The sequence below is a fragment of the Camelus dromedarius genome, chromosome 10 (assembly GCF_036321535.1).
Source record: "Camelus dromedarius isolate mCamDro1 chromosome 10, mCamDro1.pat, whole genome shotgun sequence".
Classification (NCBI taxonomy): Eukaryota; Metazoa; Chordata; class Mammalia; order Artiodactyla; family Camelidae; genus Camelus; species Camelus dromedarius.
Window position 1 is genome coordinate 57829671 of NC_087445.1, and position 22762 is coordinate 57852432.

General features: G+C 42.6%; 1 protein-coding gene across 7 annotated transcripts in view; it reads left to right on the top strand.

The window, feature by feature from the left end:
* PALM2AKAP2 (PALM2 and AKAP2 fusion) overlaps positions 1-22762 on the top strand; it is a 424157-nt gene that overhangs the window by 167189 nt on the left and 234206 nt on the right. For all 7 annotated transcript variants that reach the window (XM_031450167.2, XM_031450169.2, XM_031450170.2 and 4 more), the window contains exon 3: positions 14470-14550. In XM_031450167.2, coding sequence (XP_031306027.1) covers positions 14470-14550 — 81 coding nt within the window. The remainder of the gene's footprint in view (positions 1-14469; positions 14551-22762) is intronic.

The following is a 22762-nucleotide window of genomic DNA, read 5'->3' on the forward strand; positions in this document are numbered from 1 at the left end:
TGTCAAAAACTCCATCGACCTGGGGCTGAGACCCAGACTCTGAAGAGCAAAGAGAGCAAGGACTGAACTGCAGAAATAGAAAAGTGACTGACCCAGTGCTGTCCTCTAACAAAATTTAACCAAATAGCTTATTTCGGACTGATGAAGAAAGAGCCCGGACCAGCTTAAGCAGTAGGAATTGCTTATCAGCCTAGACCATGAGACTGCCACATGTCCAGCAAGGACTTTCCACCTCAGCTGACGTTAAAACTGCCTGGGGTGGGGAGGGTCTAGCTTAGTGGTAAAGTGCGTGCTCAGCATGCAGGAGGTCCTGGGTTCAATCCCCAGTACCTCCACTAAAATAAATAAATAAAATCGAATTACCTCCCCCCAACCAAAAACAAACAAACAAACAAAACAACAACAATAGCAACCAAAAATCTTCAGAACTACCCGGGAGCATCTGCAGCCTCCAGTGCCCAGACCGATAGGATCAGAGTCTCTGGAGGTGGGGCCTGAGCTTGACACTTTTTCATGTTCCTCAGGTGATCTTAATGGTCATCGAGGGTCGCACATCGAGGGGAAAATCAAGGTCAAGGTGTGGAGCATCCAGCTGGCTCATGCATGTTAACACCTGGATGAGACTGGAAGCCAGATGTTGGAAATAATGAGGTCAGGGCACCACTTGATATTATGATATTAGTAGCCAGAAACCTTGAATCTTGCCCCAGACTGTAGCCATGGCTCTGGAGGGCTCTCCAGGAAGATAGGCACGTGGGGATGATGACAAAGGAAAGCAAAGTACCACTTGATTCTGAGCCAGACAGTGTAGATCCCAACCCGCCTGCCTGTCTTCCATGCCCCTCATGGAAGACCTCTGGTTCAGGCCAACGTGGGAGGTGAGGAGGAGAAGGAGAAGGAGAGAGGGACAAGATGAGGTGCACAGAGAAGGTCAGGCAGTGCATCATGAGTGGGCTTGCTTTGATTTTACTCCAAGGTAAAAGGAAGTCATTGGATGGTTTATAAGATGCCATCTTATTTACCCAATTATTTGCTGTTTGATTTTTTTTTTCATGTTACATGTATCTCTGTATTGAATATTCTTTACAAGAATCTTTGAACACATTGAACATAATTTTCTCTGGGTAAATAATTTCTGATAAAGGGGATGAAAACTTTTGAAATAGCCTTCTGAAAAGACCATTTATAATTCTGACAGAATTATACTTTAAGAACTGTACTTTTAGAATTATTACTTACAATTCTGACAGAGATTAAAGAGAGGGTTTTTTTTCTCACACCCTCCCCACATAGAATACGTGATATTTTAAAATATACTATGTGTGGGGAGGGAGAGTACATTTCATAGTTGGAAAGTAGCACCTCAGTGCTTAATTTGCATTTCTTTGGTTATTGATAATGTTGTACATTTTCCCTATATTTTGCTCTCTTTTCTTTATTAAAGTGTCTATATCTTTCTCTAAAAATCATATTGATTTGTAAGAACTCTTTATTTGCTAAAGGTCTTACTAGCCTTTTGACATATACATTGCAAATATTTTTTTTCCCAGATTGGCACTTGACTTTGAGTTGCTGTGTATGGTTGATTCCTTAAAAACCAGCGTCTTAAGTTTTATATAATGAAGTCTATCAGTTTTGTACTTTGTGGTTTCTTTCTATGCTTTGTTTTGAAAGTCCTTTCCCATCTTACAATCAGAGAGTCACTCTATTTTCTTATGTTTTTATTTTTTACATTGCTTGAGTCCATCTAGAAATTATTTTAGTGGATGCAAAATTTTGTACTTTTCAACCATGGAGGACAACAGCAAGAGCAGAAGGAATAGACCCTCTTTATGGACAAGTGGGCACAACTTGGTTGTGGGATAATCCTAACATTCGCAGTGCAGGGGAAAGAGGTACATATTTAATTCCACCTAGAAAACAGATGGAGTCATAATAGACTTCTGTTCATAAGGTAAAAAAAAAAAAATCATTTTTTAACCTAAAAACACAGAGTAAGAGTCTATGATGAGGACAGATCAGCCAAGTCTGTTTTAAGAGCATCTTACCATTATTAACAAGGTGGTAGATATTTTCTTTCATTTAAAATCCCCCTGGGTCACTGAGAAGATGACTAATAAGGGGGCGGGGGAGTCAAAACTCATTAGCTGCTTGAGTCTTATTTTCAAATCAGATTTATATCATTTAAATCACAGAGAAAATGTTTTGGGGAGGGCAGTTTGGCCCTGTTAAAGTTTTAAGTTCTTGAATCCTTTGACTAGTAGTTCTACTGCTGGAAATTTACCCTATGGATATGGTCACAAAAGTGCATGTATGATGTATATAGAGGAGGATTCACTGCAGCCCTGTTTACATTAGCAAATAAAACACTGGGAACCACCTAAATAATCTATCAGCCTCAGACTGGTAAAATAAGTTACGGGACATCCGTGAGCTACCATGCAGCAGTTACCAAGAGTGAGGTGGGACTCCATGTGAAGGTACAGAAAAATCTCAAAGGTCCATCACTAAGTAAGAAGAACATAAGCTGAAAGGTGAAAACAGGATGTATAGGGTACGATTGCTTTTATGTAAAGAATAAGAGATCCATATGGATAATAAGCCGGTATATTCATTATTTTTCCCCAGGTGGGGCACATACAAAACCTAAAGGAATGAAACTGACTGAAGGGAAATTGACTGAATGAAATTGACTGAAGGAAGTGGGGAGCAGGGGGTGAAGGGAGAGTCAGCTGTTCATTTTACTTCTTTGTGTATAGTTTGAATTTTCCCACCAGGCACATCTATTAGTTTCATTTATATTAAATTTTTAAATGCTGTATTTATCTGGGTAATATAGATACAGATGATACAGATATTCACCTGATGTTGGCATCTAAAGAAACAAACCAAAAACATGATTGGCTGAAGTCAGAAAAGGTGTGTACGCCTCTGGAAATATGCTCATCTCTTGGAGTTTGCAGTCCTTTGTTGTCAGAAGGCTGCACATCTCTTTCTGTGCACCCTGTTTTTTGTTTTGTATTTCCAACCACAACAGCTATGTTCAGTTTCACACCAGCCCCTCCACGGTCCCATGGGTGCTGCTTGAGACCTGCAAAGAGCCAGTGGGAAAGCTGCTTATTGCAAGGTCCAGGCAGTGTCCACTCCTGCTTCCTGCCAGGGGACGTGTTCTCCGGGCCTTGCGGCATCCTCCTAGGATCTGGTCCATCACCTTAGTGGATGCCTCTGCTCCTTACTCTTCCTGTCATCTAATTTTAGGGAGACATATTCTGATATGTAGAAGCTCAGATTTAGAGAGTTTTCTCCACTCATGAGCCCAACATGGTAAATTGAGAGCTTTCCCAGCCTCTGCCTCGTTTGTAGTAGCCTCTCTCCAATAAAATGTCCAAACGGGAGAGAAATATTTTTGCATTTGCTCTTCTTATCAGATCATTCAATACCCTGGAAATGTCTCCTATGGGGATTGAAGTAAATGGATATACTGGTTCACCAGACATTGCTGAAGATTCCAATGCAGCCTCGACCCATTTGTCTGGAATTGGGAAATGCTCCCGGATTTTGTAAGAGGCTCCTTGTTTTAGGAGTGGAGGGATTTGACACCAGAATGTTTTGCATTTTCAACATCTCGTTTGTTCTGGAAAGTTTTGACATGAGCGCATGAAGGTGGCGTGGTGATGTTGCACATGTCCTGTGTGGAATTAGTTCCCTCAAAGCGAAACAAATCTTGGTGGCTGAAACACATCTCTTTTCCTGACAAAGTGCTTTGGAGTCGGACTGTCTCAGTTTCAACCCCTGCTTGGCTACTTCCTGGCCCATGACCTTGAACAAATTTATTCACCCTAGCCAAGCCCTGACTATTCTTATCCATAAAATCAGGGATGTTAAAGGTACCTACCTCAAAGCATTCTGAGGAGTAAATGAAAAATTGAAGGGGAGTCCTTAGAACAGTGCCTGGCCCATAGCAAGTAGTCAGTAACTTAGTTATCACTATTATTATTATTACCACTGTTAATTTTTTTACCACCACCATCACCATCATCATTATTCTTAGGTTTAACCACTCCAAAACTGAGCTTTGGTTCCATGAATAAATTGTAGTTGCCGAGGCAAAATCCTAAACGGAACACTTCATACCAGGTGCAAAGGGAGCTCCTTTATTTATTGAGTCCTGCCTTCTGTCAAGAGATGGGCTGGATTCCATTCTTGCTGTACCTCATTTCAACCCTGCAGGAGCACCTGGAGATATTTCTGTTTCCATATTTCATGCTGGGTTCCAATTCTGTTTGACACTTACTAGCCTTGTGACCTTCTCTCTTGATCTCCCTGTGCCTCAGTTTTCTCCTTTGTGAAATGGGGGTGATGATAGTCCCTAACTCAATGGGTTGTTGTAAAGATCAAGTGTGTTCATATATATTACTCAGAACAGCGCCTGGCACACAGTCGGCGCTAGGTAAATGTTTGCCAGGGTTATTTTATTGATAAGAAGGGGCACACGCGACAGTTTAGCACGGGAAGTTGGTCTTCTTAGCATTGTGGAATCTTAGAGATGGGAGGAGCCGTAGAGCGGAGCTGGTCCAACTTGCTCATGTTACACATCGAGTCCTAGGCCCAGAAACAATACGGGACTCGTCCAAGTCACCCAGTGGTGAGTGTCAGGGCCTCCACCTGAAGCCAGGTGTCCTGACTCCCAGTTCCATGCTCATGTGGCCTCATGGTGGGAATAACACAGTTCATTGAGGGTGTTGATGTGGAGACTGCCTTCTGCACGTGAGTCTAATTACCTTATTTCTGGCATTTGGGACTTCCTTGGAGTTCTCTACCATTCTCCTTATATAGACAGTGCTCAACTTTTTCATCACAGGAGGCTTATCAGTATGGAATCAAGAAGCAGATCTTACTCTCTCATGAGAGCTATATCAGAGCACTTTCTTTGTTGGTCTCCAGAGAAGGACGCTAAAGAGAGTCACTCCTAGCAAAGAACTGGATGGTGTGATCATTACAGCAAAAATGTAGTGCATGTTTAAACAATTATTTAAAGAGTAACGCCATGAGCAGGCCCTTAAAAATAGACTTGAGATATAAATCATATAAAAGGGAACTTCTGCGCTGTTGGTGGGAATCTAATTTGGTGCAGCCACTATGGAGGACAGTATGAAGATTCCTTAAAATACTAAAAATAGAGTTACCATATGATCCAGCAATCCCACCCCTGGGCATATATCCATATAAAACTTTAATTCAAAAAGATACATGCACCCCAATGTTCATAGCAGCACTGTTTACAATAGCCAAGACATGGAAGCAACGTAAACGTCCACTGACAGATGATTGGATAAAGAAGATGTGGTATACATATACAATGGAATACTACTCAGCCATAAAAAAGAATGAAATAATACTATTTGCAGCAACATGGATGGACCTAGAGGTCATCAAACCAAGTGAAGCAATCAGAAAGAGAAAGACAAATACCATGTGATATCACTTATATGTAGAATCTAAAAAATGAACAAATGAACTTATTTACAAAACAGAAACAGACTCACAGACGTAAAAAACAAACTTATGGTTACCAAAGGGGAAGAGGGGAGGGATAAAATAGGAGTTTGTGATTTGCAAATAGAAACTGCTATATATAAAATAGATAAGCAACAAGGTCCTATTGTAGAGCATGGGGAACTACATTCAATATCTTATAATAACATATAATGAAAAAGAATATGAAAAAGAATGTATATATGTATTACTGAATCACTTTGCTGTACACCGGAAACGAACACAGCATTGTACATCAATAATACTTCAATAAAAATTATACCCAATGGGGGAAAAAAGAATAAAGAAGCTATTTACACACACGCGCGTGCGCACACAAAGGTATAATTCATATGGACTATAAAGTATCTACGAAAGACTTGAAACTAAAACTCTCCTGTTTTGCTCATTTGACTTGGCACTAGCAGGCTAGCAACGTTAACTATTCAGTGTAATTAATAACAATTTTACATCCAAACTCTATATGATGTAAAGTATCCTTTCAAAAACCATTCGTGATGTTTGAACTAATCAATGTCTTCTCTTCCTATTTAAAATTCTTTCTGTGGACTTTGCAATTTCTGTTAAAAACAATACAAAACCAGCACTTTCCTTTTTTGCCAACTGGTGGCAAGCTCAAGGCCAAGTAATCAGTTGAATAAAAGCGAAGTTACCTAAATGGAAGTGCTGATCAAAATTTAGCAATGAGGAATGAGTAGAACTGTAAGATTCTCTACTTTGTATGATGATTTGAGGGATGAATGAGTGCATGGCGGGCCAGAGCAGTGTGACTCCAGGAAACCTAGTTTACTTGTCCTTTTTTTTTTAAATTGAAGTATAGTTGATTTACAATGTTGTGTTAGTTTCTGGTGTACAGGACGGTGATTCAGTGATATACATATATATATATATGTGTGTGTGTGTATATATATACACACATATATATATTCTTTCTCATGATAGGTTATTACAAGCTATTGAATGTAGTTCCCTGTGCCCTACAGTAGGACTTTGTTGTTTATCTATTCTGTATATAGTAGTTTGTACCTACTTGTCCTTTTCACCAAAGCTCTTAAGCTAACTCTTCAGACTCTTACTTAGTTCTGTGAGATTGGAAAACTACGTACCAGTTTAGCTGTCAGGACACTCAACTATGAACCCAAAAGCTGGTTTATTTATTTTACACTGGATGGACATTGCAGGGGGCTTAACACATGTTATCACTCCATTTAGGTAACTACTTTCAAAGCCTGAATATAATCAAAATTATAACTAGTGGCCTTGAAGTCAGAACCAGGAAGGATGATCTTAATGTCTTATGGCATTAAGATCAGATAACTGATTCCTAACAGAGATATGTCTTGCTGAGCAAGCTTAACATTCAAGTTGGCTGGACAGGCAGCTGGGCTAAGCTGAGTGGGCACCCTGTTGATTGTTTTATACCTGATCACTCAGGTTCTCAGTTTTCAGACGGAATGCCTTCCTTTTATTCCCCTCAAGATATATATAGCATTGGTTCTGCAGCAGCATTAAACAGAGAGTTACAATCCAGTCATGACTGAGATGACATTCTGATTCCTTAATAGAAAAAGCTCACTGGGTCCCCATCTGCAAGTTGACTTCCCATAATTTAATTCTCAAAATGCCACCTTACTTCTTGGTATAACCTCTGTAAAACCTGGCTCTCTGGTGATCCAGATTCAGCATTAAGTCATGTTCAGAGAAACACAGTCTAGTAGACAAAAGTCCAGTATCCTTACTGGCATCTTTTGGAGAACATCGAAGGGGATTTATTTCAGAAGCCACAGTAAAATATCTGAAGATTCTCTCTCTGGTCTTTTGGCCTTAATATCTCTCAGCCCCTTTATTTTTAAATTCTTGAACTTCAAAACTGTCCCCGTGCCCTTTCAGTTCTTTTTCCTTCTTCCCTTCTCTTTTTCCCTCCATCTTCACTTTCTCCCCATCTCTAGCATACCTGCTTTCCAAGTGCAGACTACTTAGAACAGTCTGGTTGGGGGTTGGGGGAGTGGGGTTCCCACCACTCTGCTTCTTTCTCTGGTTCTGCATTGCCAAAGCCTAGGAACCAGCTGGCCCAAAGTCACTTACAGGCCCGTGTGATGGGCCAGGACACATGACTGCCTTGAGCTCACGATGGAAGGAGCCAACACAAAGGTATTTGGATAAAAGTCAAATTTTGCTTTATCTAGGAATAGGAGGAGGAGAGGTTGCAGCATTTCGATTTTACCATATTTTCTTTTTTTCTTCTTTGATCTCTATTCTGGGATATCTCAATGGCAATAGTGCCTTGAGTAGGTCTTCTGGTCCCTTCCCACTGCTGGGACCTGGGGCTCTAGGGATCAGCCCAAGTTAAAATGGGCCTCAGCAGAGGAAACGAAACACCGTATCTCTGCTTCTCACAGCCTTCCCTGCTCAGCCTCTTCCCACTCTCAGTGTTTCTCACAGACTCAGAGGGACTCCTCCCCCAGCTCCCCCCCCCCCCCGCATTTCACAAAGCCTGGGTTGCAGCACAGGCAGCAGGAGAGAAGAGGGAGTCTGCTTGAAGCAGCATAAGGATGGACATGGGCTTCCTCACTGCTTTAAATGCCTGTATTGCCATCATACTTACTACCCACCTTTGAACAGGGTGTGCTCTGTTCTGTAGGGGGCTCCTTACTGCACTAAGAGTTTGGAGTTTCATGATGTTGCAATACTTCCAGAAAATGCTTGCCAGGAAAATTCATAATTTACAGAAAGATGATGAAAGTGGCCTGTGAGGCCTCCCAGACTGTGGAGGGATCTGGAAATCTTCCCAGTGGATTGAGATCACTTCGTTCCAGATGTCTCTGGAGGCATATTCCCCCTGAATAGTTTGCTACTGTCAGCTCATTATGCTTTCCCTGGAATTTCTACTTCCCTCAGCCTTTCTCCCCAGAGTGAGCGTTCCATCATTCTTTCTCAGAATTAGCTTTTTCAACTCTTTTCTTATGTGAAAGGCAGTGAGAGTCCATTCCATATTGGCTAGTGTCTTCAATAGAAAGACACTTCTGATTTTATGAGTCTACGGCTAAGGTGTTTTCAGTGATATATTTCACTGCTATTGAAATCATGAATGCAAATTCATAATGCATTTGAGTGAGGGATACGGACAAACAGAAACATAATGGTAGGAGAACAAGGATCTCATTCAGAGATACTCGCTGAGCGTCAGTTACATGTCTTCACCATGCAACACTCTAGACTTTGGAGATGCATGAGCCAAGATCCTTGTCCTCAAGGAGCCCATAGTTTGGTAGAGGGAGAAGATGTGTAAACAGTTAAGTACACAAAGTACTAAAGTCCTCAAGGTACGAATGTAGAAAGATCCACAGCCCACGAGGGGAAGAAAGAAGGAAGAAGTGATGAATTCTGTTTGGAAGGAGCAGAAAAGGCTTCTGTTTTTGTCAGAACTGTTTGAGTTGTGAGGGACAGAAACACAACTCAAACTAGCATAAGCAAAAGGGAGATTTATTAGTGTACGTAGTTTAGGAAGCCCATGGATGGTTCTGGCTTCTTGCATAACTAGATCTGGGACTCAAACAACGCCATTAGGATCCTCCTTTCTCTGTCTTCCAGCTTGCTTCTCTCTGCTTGTTAACCTTTCTCCAGCATGGGTGCATTTCTTCCACGTGGCTTGGGAAAATTGCCACGCAGGTAGACACCAACCCAACTTAACCTTAGTGAGAAGGGAGCTTTTCGCTCCCAGCATTCACGTGTCTATTCCTAGAAATGTCTCTTCTTGGTTCTACTTTGGTCATTTAGCTGCTCCTTGGATCAATCCCAATTGCAAAAAGGTAAGGTAGTATGATTGGCCTAACCTGTATCACACTCAAGTCCTGATGGCAGGGATGAGCTGGGCTGCACATGACTAACCATGACGGCATCCCCACCAGTGCCATTAACAGTGATGGTAGGTGGGTTCTCTGAAGGAAGGAAGACCAGCAGGTGTTCACTCTAGCTTCGTTGATATTTAAGCCCTGTTGTCAAAGAGGAAAAGTTTTTGGTCAGATGAAGAAGTGAGGGAAATCCCTTATTGTTAGGGGAAGCAATAAAGCAAAACCAGGAAGACATGAACCCACTCGGCAGATTGAGAAACTGCAGATCATGTGTTGAGGCTGGAACATATGGTTGGGGAGGTCATGGCTTGGGATGCACCTGTGAGATAGAGAGAGGCCTCGTTGGCCATGGTCAGGAACTTGCTGTTTGCCCTGGAGGCAAAGAGAGACATTCTGGGATTTTAGGCAAAGGATGGAAGTAGCCAGATTTCCGTTTTAGAATATCACTGTGGCAGCCAAGCAGAAGGTAACTTGCTCAGAGCCAAGACTCAGAGGCAGGGAGACTGGTGAGGAAGCCACTTCAGGAATCCAGACGGAAAGGGGATATAAACCGTTAAGTGCTGTCGAGTGCTGAAGACACTGCTGTAGGGGAGTCTGCATGTGCAGGTGGGGAGAGAAAGTCAGGAGTATTAAGGTTGTAATAAGTGCGACAGTGGGGAGCCAAAGACGTGGAAAGTGACAAGCAGAATCAACAGGACTTGGTCTTTCAAGACAGTGGAGTGTCTAGCATGAATCAGGTTTCCACCTTGGGTCATGTCCTATGCTGACCTGAGGAATGCAGAAGGAACAGACATGGGAGTAGACGTGGAGGATTGCCGAGATGATGACTCAAGGGTTCAGTCTGAGGGACTGGATATGAACAACTGGCAGCTGGATATGGGAGCCTGGAGCTCCAGGGAGAGGTCAAGGTTGAAAATACAGATCTGCTGGTTACCAGTACGGATAGGTATTGTATCAGTCATATAGCTGAAGAGAGTGAAGGAAATCATGTAGGCTAAATGTGTGGAATGAGAAGAGGGCCCAAGAGCTAGTGATTTTGCCCTGATTAAGGGAAGGAAAAGTCTGGGAAGCAGCAGGCTAGCCAGGTGAGGAGCTCAGCTCAGACCAAGCAAGCCCAAGAAAGCACATGCCAGGAACTCAATGGTGCCCCTCTCAAGCTTGCTGTACTATGACTCTGCACACAGGCTGATTGCACATCTCACCTCTTGTCTGGTTAGAGTGACTTCAAGACCTAACTCCGTCACTGCAGAAGGAGATTCAACTATCATAGCATCCCATAAGAGCCATGGATACCAAAGGGTCTTTGTAACAGGGCTGAGCCTGGAGTCCTCATTAGATACAGATGAGAACATGCTGATACTGCTGCCTGGTTGCATATGTTAACCACTCTTTGGTTTCAAGTTTTAACCCAATAAGGAATTCTCTCGGGTTAGAGATGCATACAGAACAAACGGGAAAGGTGCTTTCCTGCTATAGCCCAGTCCTGCTCCAGTGCTCTCTGGTCTGTGTGGCTCAAAGCCAAGGTACCATAGGTCCTGTTAGTCCTGAGCCTCATCGATTCTATTTGTATTTGTCCTTTTCTTTCCAGTCAGATTGGAACAGCTCTGAGCTAGGATAGGCTTGTTACTTCATCCGTCACCACCGCACCCTAGGGGGAGCGTAGCATCCTCCTAAGATACTTCACTGTCTTTTCATCGAGGGGTCAGCAAACTATGACCATGGACTAAATCTGGGCCACCACCTGTGTTTGTCAGTAAAGGTTCATTAGAACATAGACACGCTCACTTATTTATAGATTGTCTACAGCTGTGTTTATACTGCAATGGCAGTATTGAGTAGTCGCAACAGACACTGTATGTCCCACAAAACCTAAAATGTTTGCTGTCTGGCCATTTATAGAAGTAGCCCAACTTCTGTTCATCCATCCTATACACGAGAACCAGATTAATGTTCCTAAAATGCCATTTCACATATTACTCTCTTGCTTAGAACCCTACAATGCTGCTACATTGTCCGTATAATAAAATCCAAACTTCTTGGCCTGGCAGCCAAGGCCTTCAATGAACTAGTCTTAGTCAATCTTTTGAATCACTGATCTCTATTTCTAAAGGCAAGCCCTGCACCTCAGTTTTATTTCCCTCCTCATCGTCCCTGGAATCTGCAGTGTATTTCTGCCCTCGCTCACACAGTTCCATTTGCCTGGAATGTGCTGCCCATTCATCTGTGTCTACCATTCCTCTGTATCCTTAGTTAGTCCCTTAAAGAACTAACGTAAAACCTGCATCTTTCATGATCGTATCTGTTCACAGTGACCACCAATGAGGCTACTCATGTAAAGGTTCACTGCCTGTACCATCTGGTGATGTTTCTTCTGTTCAAAACATGGTTCACCAATATGATGGTGGACAACTTGCAGAGTGAGGACTCTGTCTATGAACAAAGGCACGGAGGTGGGAAAGCCTAGGAAAGATTTTCAAATGACCAGGTCAGGGATTAGAATACTGCCTTAGCCCATTCAGGCTTCTTTAACAAAATACCATAGACTAGGTGGTTTATAAACAACAGAAGCTTATTTCTCACATCTCCGGAAGATGGAGGTCTAAGATCAAGGCGCCCGCTGACTTGGTGTCTAGTGAGTGGGGGCTGGTTCACAGGCAGCTGTCTTCTCAGTGTGTCCTCACATGGCAAGGGGTAGAACTCTCTGGGATCTCTTTATAAAAGCTCTGATCTCACTCATGAGCTCCATCCTCATGACTCAGTCACCTCCCAAACTTCGCACCTCCTGACACTATTGTCACCTTGGGGATTAGGTTTCAGCATGAATTTTGGGGGAGGACACAAGCATTCAGTCTGTAGCACACAAAGCGCTCAGTTAGTATTTATGGAAGTATTGAGTCATCAGCACCTTGGACCCAGGACACTATGTTTGGGTTCTGGATTTAAATGTAGGACAACTACATACCTTGATAGCCAGTGGGAATTAACAATAAAGTCCAGTAAATATGCTCTTGAGAAACCCTGTAATATAGAGATACTGACTGGTTCTGGAGGCCCTTGCCATATCATGTGGTACCTCTGAGATACTGGACTTCCTCATGGGGCCTCACTTCCCCCATCTACCACCATATATTTTGTGTTCTTGGACATCCTCTGGGATTAAACAGCAGCAGTGGTGCACCATTGTTTGGAGTTTTTTGGTAAATGGTTAAGTTCCTAAAATGTTCTGAGACCTCACTTTGGCAGGGAGGTTATAACCCCTGACTTGGATGTTATGCCCCAGTGGCTTGAGGTTATAAGTTACTATTTCTTTTATTAAATTAAAAAAACATTTAAATTGAAGTGTAGTTGATTTACAATGTTGTGTCAGTTTCAAGTGTACAGCAAAATGATTCAGCTATACACATATACATGTACATATATACCTATTGGTTTTTTTTTTTTTAGTTTTTTTGGGGGGAGGAGAGATAATTAGGCTTATTTGTTTATTTATTTTTTTAATGGAGGTACTGGGGATTGAACCCAGGACCTTGTGTGAGCTAAGCGTGCACTCTTCCACTGACCTGTACCCTCCCCGCTATGTATCTATCCTTTTTCAGATTCTTTTCCATTATAGGTTATTACAGGATGTTGAATATAGTTCCCTGTGTGTGTAGGTCTTTGTTGTTTATCTGTTTTATATACAGTAGTGGTACGAGCTACTATTGCTTAGAACTCCTTGGATTACACAGAATAACTTGGTTGTAACATAGATTATTATGCTATGTTGATCTGAATAGCAGTGGGACAAGCACATCCCCAGAAACATAGCAACTGCATAAAATAAGAGCTTCCCTTAACGCAGAGCAGAGCAACCAGACTTTTGTATTATTGTCTTCTCCAGGACTTGGCTGTTGTAGTGTAAAAATGCCACTATGTCTTGTCTAACAAGTTTTTCCCCGCAGATGTGAGTAAAGGAAAAGAACCCAGTGCAGTAAATGTCTCAGTGAACCACCCCCATATGTACTCTGGAAACTGAATGTTGAGGAAGTAAGCTATCATAAGGGCAGACCCCTCTATTCTTCAATTAATCATATTTAGCTGATGTTTATTGTCTGTATTTGAGATGTGTAGAGAAGAAAAGTATGAAGTGTACACTCCAGTGGAAAAGTTATGCTCTGAATACAAGGAAAATACATTCCTTTAAAACCAGTTTCTGGGCATTACCTAGAAGTAAACAGGTGACAAGAAGTGTAATGGCAAATATTGATTGAGCATGTACTGTGTGCTGGGCTATTGTCCTAGGTCCTTTACATCCATCATCTCATTTAATCCATGCCCCAGCCATACGGTTTAGGTACAATTATTATCATCTCTTTATGTGAGAGAAGACTTAGACCCAGGAAGGTAAAAGCAAGTGATAAAGATGGAAGTTGGACCCAGGCAGACCAACCCCAGACTTCATATTTACCATAACCTCAGTGAGCCCCACCCGCATGAAAGGCTCCCCCGAAGACTAGCTTCAGCAAAGATCATCCATTTAGTTTGCATTGTTTGCTCGGTCCATCTAAGATGGTTTGCCCTACAGTTTGAAATTGCATTGAATTCTTTGCATAGATGATTTCCATAACAGAACTCTCATTGCAGCATTTCCCACTGTTTTATCCTATCATCTTTGCAGTTTATAACAACCTCTGTCTTCACAACTGAGATGTTTTTATTCTTTGTCTCAAAATTAACACAGCACAGAAGATGACTCTGTGCTTGTGTGCATGCATGCGCGCGCGCGTGTGTGTGTGTGTGTGTGTGTGTGTGTGGAGAAACTGCCTTTTCTTCTGGATTAAATTGTTGCAGCTTGGCTGAGTGAGGAGAATTTCTCCCACTCACCGAGCCCACAGCAGACATGTTAGGAGGATGCCGCTGCTTACAACACACCCAGACACGGAGGGGCAGGTGACCCAGGGTGTGTGCCCAGCATCCCTGGAAGGGTCTCTCCAGATGTGTGCTGCTGCTGCTGCTTCCTGCCTTCCAATTCCCGGAGCCAACACCCACCCACTCTTACAGCCTCTCTCTCTTTATTTTCAAGGAAAAAAGAAAGAGGCAGACGGAAATAGAAGGCAAGCGACAAGAGCTTGACGAGCAGATACTTCTGCTGCAGCATTCCAAGGTAAGCGGCTGATCCCAGGAACCTGTTCCATTATTAGACATGCAGCTCACACTCCAGAGAGCTGGGCAGAGCCTGCCCTGGGGTGAAGGCGCCGCTGAGGACTGAACCAGCCCTTTTTCATTCAGTCAGGGAACCATCTCTTGGCTTCTCTTGTGAATTTCTCAAATTCAGGGCATTGTTACAGCATTCCACTTTCTGCCAGCATGATAAGATTATCGTGTGAATGTGGACGGCTTTGGAGGGGGGGCGGTGTGCTGGTGAACTTTGGTGGTTATATATAGAATTGAAGGAGAATTTCCACTTGGTGGGTGAGGCAGTGTTCCCGGCTGTGTCTCTAATGCATAGTGGCCGTGTGTGTGTGTGTGTGTGTGTGTGTGTGTGTGCTCAGAGGTTCCCAAAGATACATTTAACATAGTGCTCTTTATTCAATTAAAAATACTAATCTTTTCTGTCTTATTATGGAGAAAAGGGAGACAAGAGTAGTGTGATCTGATACAGTGTTGTGCATTTCAGATTATTCATGCGTTTTATTTCTACTGTAACAATTCTGAAAGTGTTCCATTAGAATGAGCAGTTGGTCAGAAGACAGTACTGAAATGATTTGACTTGGTTGGTTTCCACTGCACCGAGAGAGAGAGAGAGAGAGACAGAGAGAGATTCTTATTTATTTATTTTTCTTTAAAACATAATGCACTTAAGCATTATAATTGATCACCACCCAGGAGAGAGCTCTGTCACTGTCACCAGAACCCCACTGGTTGCAAAATGTTGCTGTCTGTAGGCTCAGAGAATAGTGCAGCCAGTGGCCAGCTGCCTGCCTTTCACCACTCCCGGGCTTTTTTAGGAAAACCTTCTCCTGCTCACCCCCAAGTTGCCGTGACATTGCACATACAGAACTGCACTTCTCAGAGGGCTGGTTGGAAAGATGGGGCTGACTTGCAGGGTGCTGCCAAGTGTGGATTCTTCAGATTTTTTTTTTTTTAAGTAGGATGAACCCTTATGGTTGCATTTCCCATTCTTATCTAGAAGGCAGGATTGTGCTAAATGAACCCTCAGAATGAACTCAGCAGCAAGCGAGCTCCTGATTTCAAGTAGCAGCGTGACCTAAATCTGCTTAGCGTGTATATAAGTTTACCATTAACTTTAACCAGAGAAAGGTGTTTCAAAGGAAGAAAGGCAGAATGATACTGAGAACATTGCCTGTTTCTCTCTGCTCATCGTGTAAATCCATTTCTGGACTTTTCTTTGTAGGAACTCACATCTATCCCATAGGCTGCTACCCTTTCCTTCCCACATTCCTGAGGGAGGATTGAGGACTAAAGTTAGGATCCTTTACTTATAGACAAGGGGGCTTAAACACGCCTAATAGAATGGAGTGAATTGTTCAAGGTCAATCTGGACAGAGCTGGATCTCTGGCTCAGAGTACAGTCAACTCATTCGTTATAAGAGACCAGAATGTGCTAAAACCTCAGCAAATTCTTGCTTAAAGGTGAACTTTTTAATAAGAAGACTGAAAGGAGGAGAGGCTGTTTTTGACAAGACAGACTCTCTCCTCTTTCAGCTCACTGTGATTCTTTGCTTTTGCATTCCTTGAATCAAAAGCCAGGCAGTAAACACATGTCAAAAGGTCAAATTTCTTTTGTCCCACTTCTCATCATTATGGGTGTCAAATAAGATACCAAAGACTCATTCATTGCTGCTGTCTAGTCTAGTGGTTCAACTTTTCATTTTTCACCTGTGCATTTTCCATCCATCCTTTCATCCATCCATCTATCCAGTCAACAGAAACAACAGTAAAAATGACTTACTTAGTATTGCAAGGGAGAGGCAGTGAGATTCCTTCAAAGACTTAGAAACAAGGGAATAAGATAGGTCTTCATGATTATCCTAGTAAAATTCTCACACAGTTGATGAGACTGACTAACAAAGGGAACACGCAGTGCTTTCCCCAAGGTAACCTTGCTATAACCTGGGGCGAACAGACTGGAAACAATGGCAGTTTAACAAGTGGAGACCAATGTGTTGTAGTTTTCTCTCTCTGGGGAAGACCTGTGTAGACAGAAAGAGGGTGGACCACTCACCTTGAAAAAGGAAGAAGGAAAGCTCGGCAGTGCCAAAGGTGGTATACTGGGTGCTACCCTGGAGAGAGACCCCAGCTCTTGGAGGTGCCGAGTTTCTATGCTCTGGTGAGGTGGGAGCTGCAGTAAGGTGTACAGGCATCGGGTGAAACTTCCCTTATGACTCTGCCTCTTTTTGTTCTGAGTCCATCCTCTCCAAATTAATTGAGTTATTTTAATATGAGGAAGGTGGTGCCTGACTGAGAGATATGATCACTTCAGGCACCAGAAGAGAATATGTTCTACTTTAAATCAGTTAACCGTTGACTGACCTTGAATAGCGTAAGTCATCTTCCCTGTGATCATTCAGTTTTGAGCTTGGCAGCCTCGCCCCTGGATGGTGATAAATTCATTGAGGTTGTAGTTCCCCTGTGAGCCCTTGGTGGAGACCCAGCCAGCTTCCTCCTGCCAGCATAGCAGCCGCGTCCACCCTTAATAATAGTCATCATTTTTTTTGGAACGCCTTATATGTGCCTGTTACTTTAAATACATCCCCCTAGTAATGACCACAAAGTGGGTCTTACTCTCCTTGTCTTACAGTAAGGAAACAAACTAGTGAGGTTCAGTAAGTTGCCCAAGAACATAGAGGCTATAAATGGGGGAGCCCAACTGAACCCCAGGACTGTCTTCATAACCATGCTTTCTCCAGGACACTGTTTTCTTCCAGTGGAATAATTTGTCTAGAGAGATACCAGTGACCATCATCACTGTCTCTTTTACTCTAAGCAGATTTTCATGAACTCCAGAAAGTTTGGACCAGATGCAGATGGGCCACAGCGACTATTGGTAGTTCCTTGAAGTGGAAAATATTAAGAAACATGTCAGTAACTACCATTTATTTCACCATTTTTCAAAATCCCAGATGTGCTCTAAAAACAAAAATTATTCTCCATGCAACGTTAAATGGAAAAGCATTGGAATTTGATTTCATATTTATTAAGATATAATTCTCATTACCAGATAGTCTACAGACACTTACTCTCATACAGTGAGATGTGAATTATTCAGACAGATTTACTGGTCCCTTGTCAAAGCAAATAAAGAGAATGCAAGGCCATCATTTTGATATTTATATGTTTGATTAATATACTTGCTAATTGCAATATTTAGGGCTATACAGTAAGTCCACAAAATGAAATATCGTTACTTTTTACATGGATGATAAGCAAATTCTTTAAGGCAACGAAGGACCAAAGTATGAAATGCTGAAGTATTAGCTGCTACACCCCGGGGATTAGGAAACCTCCGGGTACTTTGAAGTCTTGGCCAAGTTAAAGTTAGATTTCTTTTGACAAGATCCTTAACTATATTGAATATCTAATATTTGTGATGTAAGAATTTCCAAGAAATGCTCACATATGGGACCAGTAAGCAATTATAAGCTGTATTATTTTTGCTGATTATAAAAGGAAGGAATGTCCGATCATTGCAGTAGTGAAATTCAAAAGCACAGGAAAATCTAAAGAAAAAAATACCAGTTGTCTACTCGCCACCCAGATATAACCCAATATATTTTTATAGGTCAAGACATGTAACCCTTACCGCAGGCCTCATCAGCCTGTGAGTAAAATGAAATTGCATTAACATTAGTATCCAAAATACATCAGCCTGCATCTCTTTTTTGATTTTTATATATGGGTTCTTTTAAATTCTCACACAAAAGTTCATAGTTTTTACGACGTGACATCTAACATTCATTTACTTTATGATTTCTGACCTTGATTTGTCCTTGGAAAGAACATCTCCATCTCAGATCTATGATGTTTCTTATTTTTCAATCGTTTTAGGATTAAAATCTAGAATTTGTTTTCCTTCAAGGTATAAGATAAGAGTAACTACTTTTTACTGACAGCGAGCTGGTTGCCTCACCATGATTTACTGATTAATTCATCCTTTCCCCCCGCTGATTTAAATGTCTTCTTTATCATATACATATTTCTTACTTACACTCAAGTCCACCATCCGTGGGTTCTTTTTATTCCATTAATCTTCCATTGCTATGCCAATACCATTTGAATCTAACCCCTCTAGCTTTTTAATATATTATAATATTTCATAAGGTAGGAGTCATCATTATTCTTCTTTTGAAAAAATTGTCTCGGCTTTTTATTACATGGAAACAATTATTTATTTTTATCGTTTTTAATAATTGACTTGTGATGCTGTGAGTTTAAAACAATAAATCAAGTACTGTATTATACCAGACAGACCAAATCCTTTTGCCTCTTGGTTGAATTGCCAGAGATTTGTCTGTTTCATTGGTCAGTTCAAGGCCCCAGCAAAAGTAGGCTCTCGGTATGTGTTGCCACACAAATCCCTCTGGGATGGTCACATTTATGAAGGTTTGTATGAGAGTCAGCATGGTCAGAATCCAGGAGGTAATACCACATCTTCAGTATATGACCTGCCTTTGAATTATTTATTCATGAACAGGAACCCTGACTTTCCTTCTAATCCAAGCTATGAAAATTGTCAGTATAGTTTAGAAACTACAGCCTTTTCGCTCCAGAAGACTGAATGAAAAGGAAAAATCAAACACTGAATTGTGACCCTGTGAGATATTTATTGTCAACCCACCAAGGTCATTTGCTGAATAGCCCAAAGGTCCCAAAGGAGACTTGCTTGCAAAGACATTATAGTGTCTCTCACTATTGTCAACCGTTGGAACTAATTTTAGACTTTTCCCAGTTATTAGTCTCTGTGAAAAGTCAAGTTCAAATTTTAAAATACTGACCAGACAGGTATAGGAGCGTAAAGGAACTTGAAGTCTCATCCTTTTCCCCATCACGTCTCCCCTGGACCTGAAAACAGAGACTGAGTGGAAGTTAAGAAGGGATTTCTTCTATCAGAAGTCTTGGGTCAGCTTCTGTATGGACTGACTCATATAACAAAACTGCAAAACCAAACCAAGATCTCACTGGGAGTCAGTGGGGAGGAAGGAAAGTGATCAGAAGGAGAGGAAGCGGAATGGGTGAGACAGACACAGCCATTGCCTCCCCACCCATGTGTGAGCTGTTTCTTATTAGAAGATGGAGTTGAGCCAGATTCCCAACATCACCCACTAACACAGCCTAGGTCAGCTTTACCCAGATTACAGGTGAATGAAAGATTTGGAGCAAAAAGTAAAATCACAACGGTGTAAGAAGAAGTCACAGGTAAATAAGTCTTAGACTGAAGAAGTCTTATCTGATCATGACACCAAAGACAGAACTATACAGTAAAAAAAAAAAAAAATTACTAGATATGACTTTATAAAAATAACAATCAGGAAAAAATTAGAGGCTTACTAGCCTTGATTCACCCCCTACTTCCCACTCTCCCCCACCCCAAACACTCCTCACTGCTTACCTGGATCCCCTTGAAAGGTTGCTTAACCTCACTTACCTTATCTATAGATTAAAAAGGTGTGATTAATTGTGTTGCACACTTTAAATATATACAGGTTTATTTGTCAAGTATACCCCCAATGCAGCTGAGGGGAAAAAAAGGTTCAGTTAGAGTATCTTGACAGTCACCAAACTCTGTCCCATTTCCCAGCTATTACATTTGTCAGTCCCTCTACCTCAGATGTCCTTCCTTGGGTCTCAGCTCTCAGCTCAAATGTTCAAGAACTCAGACAGACCTTTCCCACCTAAAGTGTCCTCCCTCGGTCCCTGCTGGTCGCATCGTCCTGCCTACCCCTGCCATGCACGTGTCATAGTCTGAAGTTCTCTTGCATCCTTGTTCATTGGGTTGAAGGCTTGTTGAGAGTGGGAGCTTGCCTGTCTTCCTGAGTGGTGTCTTCAGGACCTGCTGGCAGAGTGACCGGCACATAGGGACTAGGTGGGGACCCCGCTGCGTCTGAGATGGGGACACAGGAGGAGAGACAGGTCTGCGAGAGGATCTGCAGTTCCATTTACTAGCCAGTGGGAAAGCTTGTGTATTTTCCAGGCATTTGGACAGTCACAGGTCCTCATGCATTGCTACTCAAATCGTGTTCCTCGATCTGGCAGCATAACCGGCTTGTTAAAATTCAGATTCCCAGGCCCTATCCATGACTCATAGAAGCAACATACTTGGGAGTGGGGCCCCGGAATCTGTGTTTTAACAAGTTCGCCCCTTGCATAAGGGCATCCTTATGCAGACTAAAGCTTGAAAGCCCCGTTCTAGTTTTGTTTCCCGAAGCTGGACCGGCCCGCAGAGCAAGAACCAGATTTACTTCAGGAGCTCTCTCCATCCGGCCTTTCAGGAGTCCTCTCAGGGCTCCGTGTGTCCACTGCCAGCTCCCCGTCTGCTCTTTCTTTGTCTTGAATCTTCACACTTGTTTCCAAATGACAAATGCAAGCTTAGACAAAAAAAAATGACATTTTTTTTTCTTGGATGTATGTTATTTGGACAATAACGGCTGAAAAAAGAAAACCTTTTAGTTTTCATCTTCACTTCTGCCAAGCTCTGCTTGTCACTAAATTCTGAAACACTCCGGTGGCCAATGGGAGCCAGAGCAGTCCAGGGAGGGAGATGCTTTTGGTGAGCATGCGCAATCAGCATGCACAGGGGCCTTCTATCTCAGAGACCCAAAGGCAGTCGGCTCTCCAGACAGGGCATTTGGAGAAGGTTAAAGCAGCCTCTGGGGGTATATATAGTTGAATTGCTTGTTTCCCCTGCCAGCATTACTTTGGGGCCAAGTGAAAACTCAACTAAGAGTTTCTTTTTTGTAATGTCGAAACACCCTTGTGCCTCCCACTTCCCTGAGACCAGGCCTGCTATCTCGTGCGGTTAGATCCTCCTTCCTGGCTCCAGCTGTTGGGGACGTTTTGGTGATGTCGCTGCCGTATCCAGGGAAGAGATACATCTGGGGGCACATGTGCTTTGGGGGTTTATAGTCACCAGGCTGCTTTTGTCAGACTGATAGCTGGGGCTGAATCAGCCAGAAATGGGGGGTGGTGGGTTGGACCCGTCCCTTGGTGGCAGGAGGCACTGTGTGAAGAAGAGCAGAGAGATCATTCCCCGGAGCAGCCCCTTCTTGCATTTCATGAAGGCTTGGCTTGTACAGCCTCCCTTGCTGGGGCACAGAGAGTCGGGGCCGTCCATGGCTGCCTGTCTAGAAGGGCCACACACCAGATCCAAGGTCACCAGCACATCTGCCTCCCAAAATCCTAATGAGGTTTTTACCTTCTAAGGGCTAAACTAGGTTAACATCCAACATTTCCTCACAGGAAGCATGCTGAAAGGTTGACACCCTCCTCCCAAGTAATTAGAGGGACAGAAAATCAAGAATTTTGCAATTCATCTACTCACTCATTCATTGGCTGGAACTGGGCCAGGTGGGACAGTGAGATGCAAAGGTGAATAAGGAGTGGTCCCAGCCTTTGAGGAGCTGGGGATCTAGATGGGGGACAGATATAAAAAGAAATACTTTGAGGACAGTCTATGCTCTAGAATGTGTTCTCCGCTCTAGGAGCCACTGATCCTGCCAGCTGAAGTGAAGAAAAGCTTCTCAGGTGGCACCTGCTCTTTCTCAGGTAAAAAGAGAAGGGACTGAGGGAACAAGATGAACACCAGTAATAAACATTTCTATGGTATTAAATATGGGCCTGGCACTTTTAATGTATAAACTCATTTAAATCCTCATAAGATGCCTCTGAGATGAGCACAGTTGTGTCCATTTTATAGACGAGGAAACTGAGGCTCAGTGAGGCTAAGGGCTTGTCCAGCGTCACACAGCTAGTAAAGGGCAGACTGGCTCCGGAATCCAGGCTGTTCACCACTGTTCAGCATAGCCTCTCGCAGCATGCGAGCACGATCTCCATGGGGAGTTTTGAGTGGCTTGAGTAGAGAACGGTGGTTCTGAATTTTTTTTGCCTTAGGAAGAGCAACCAATGAACCCCACCCATTCCCACTTCCCAGTCGGGGGGAAAAAGCTCTGTAATAAAGCTTTGGAAAATGTAGTAGTTTGCTAAGGCTGCCATCTCAAATACCACAGAGTGGGTGGCTTAAACAACAGAAATTTATTTTCCCACAATTCTGGAGGCTGGAAGTCCAAGATCAAGGTGTCAGCAGGGTGAATTTCTTCTAATGCCCTCTCCTTGGATTGTACATGGATGTCTTCCTCGAG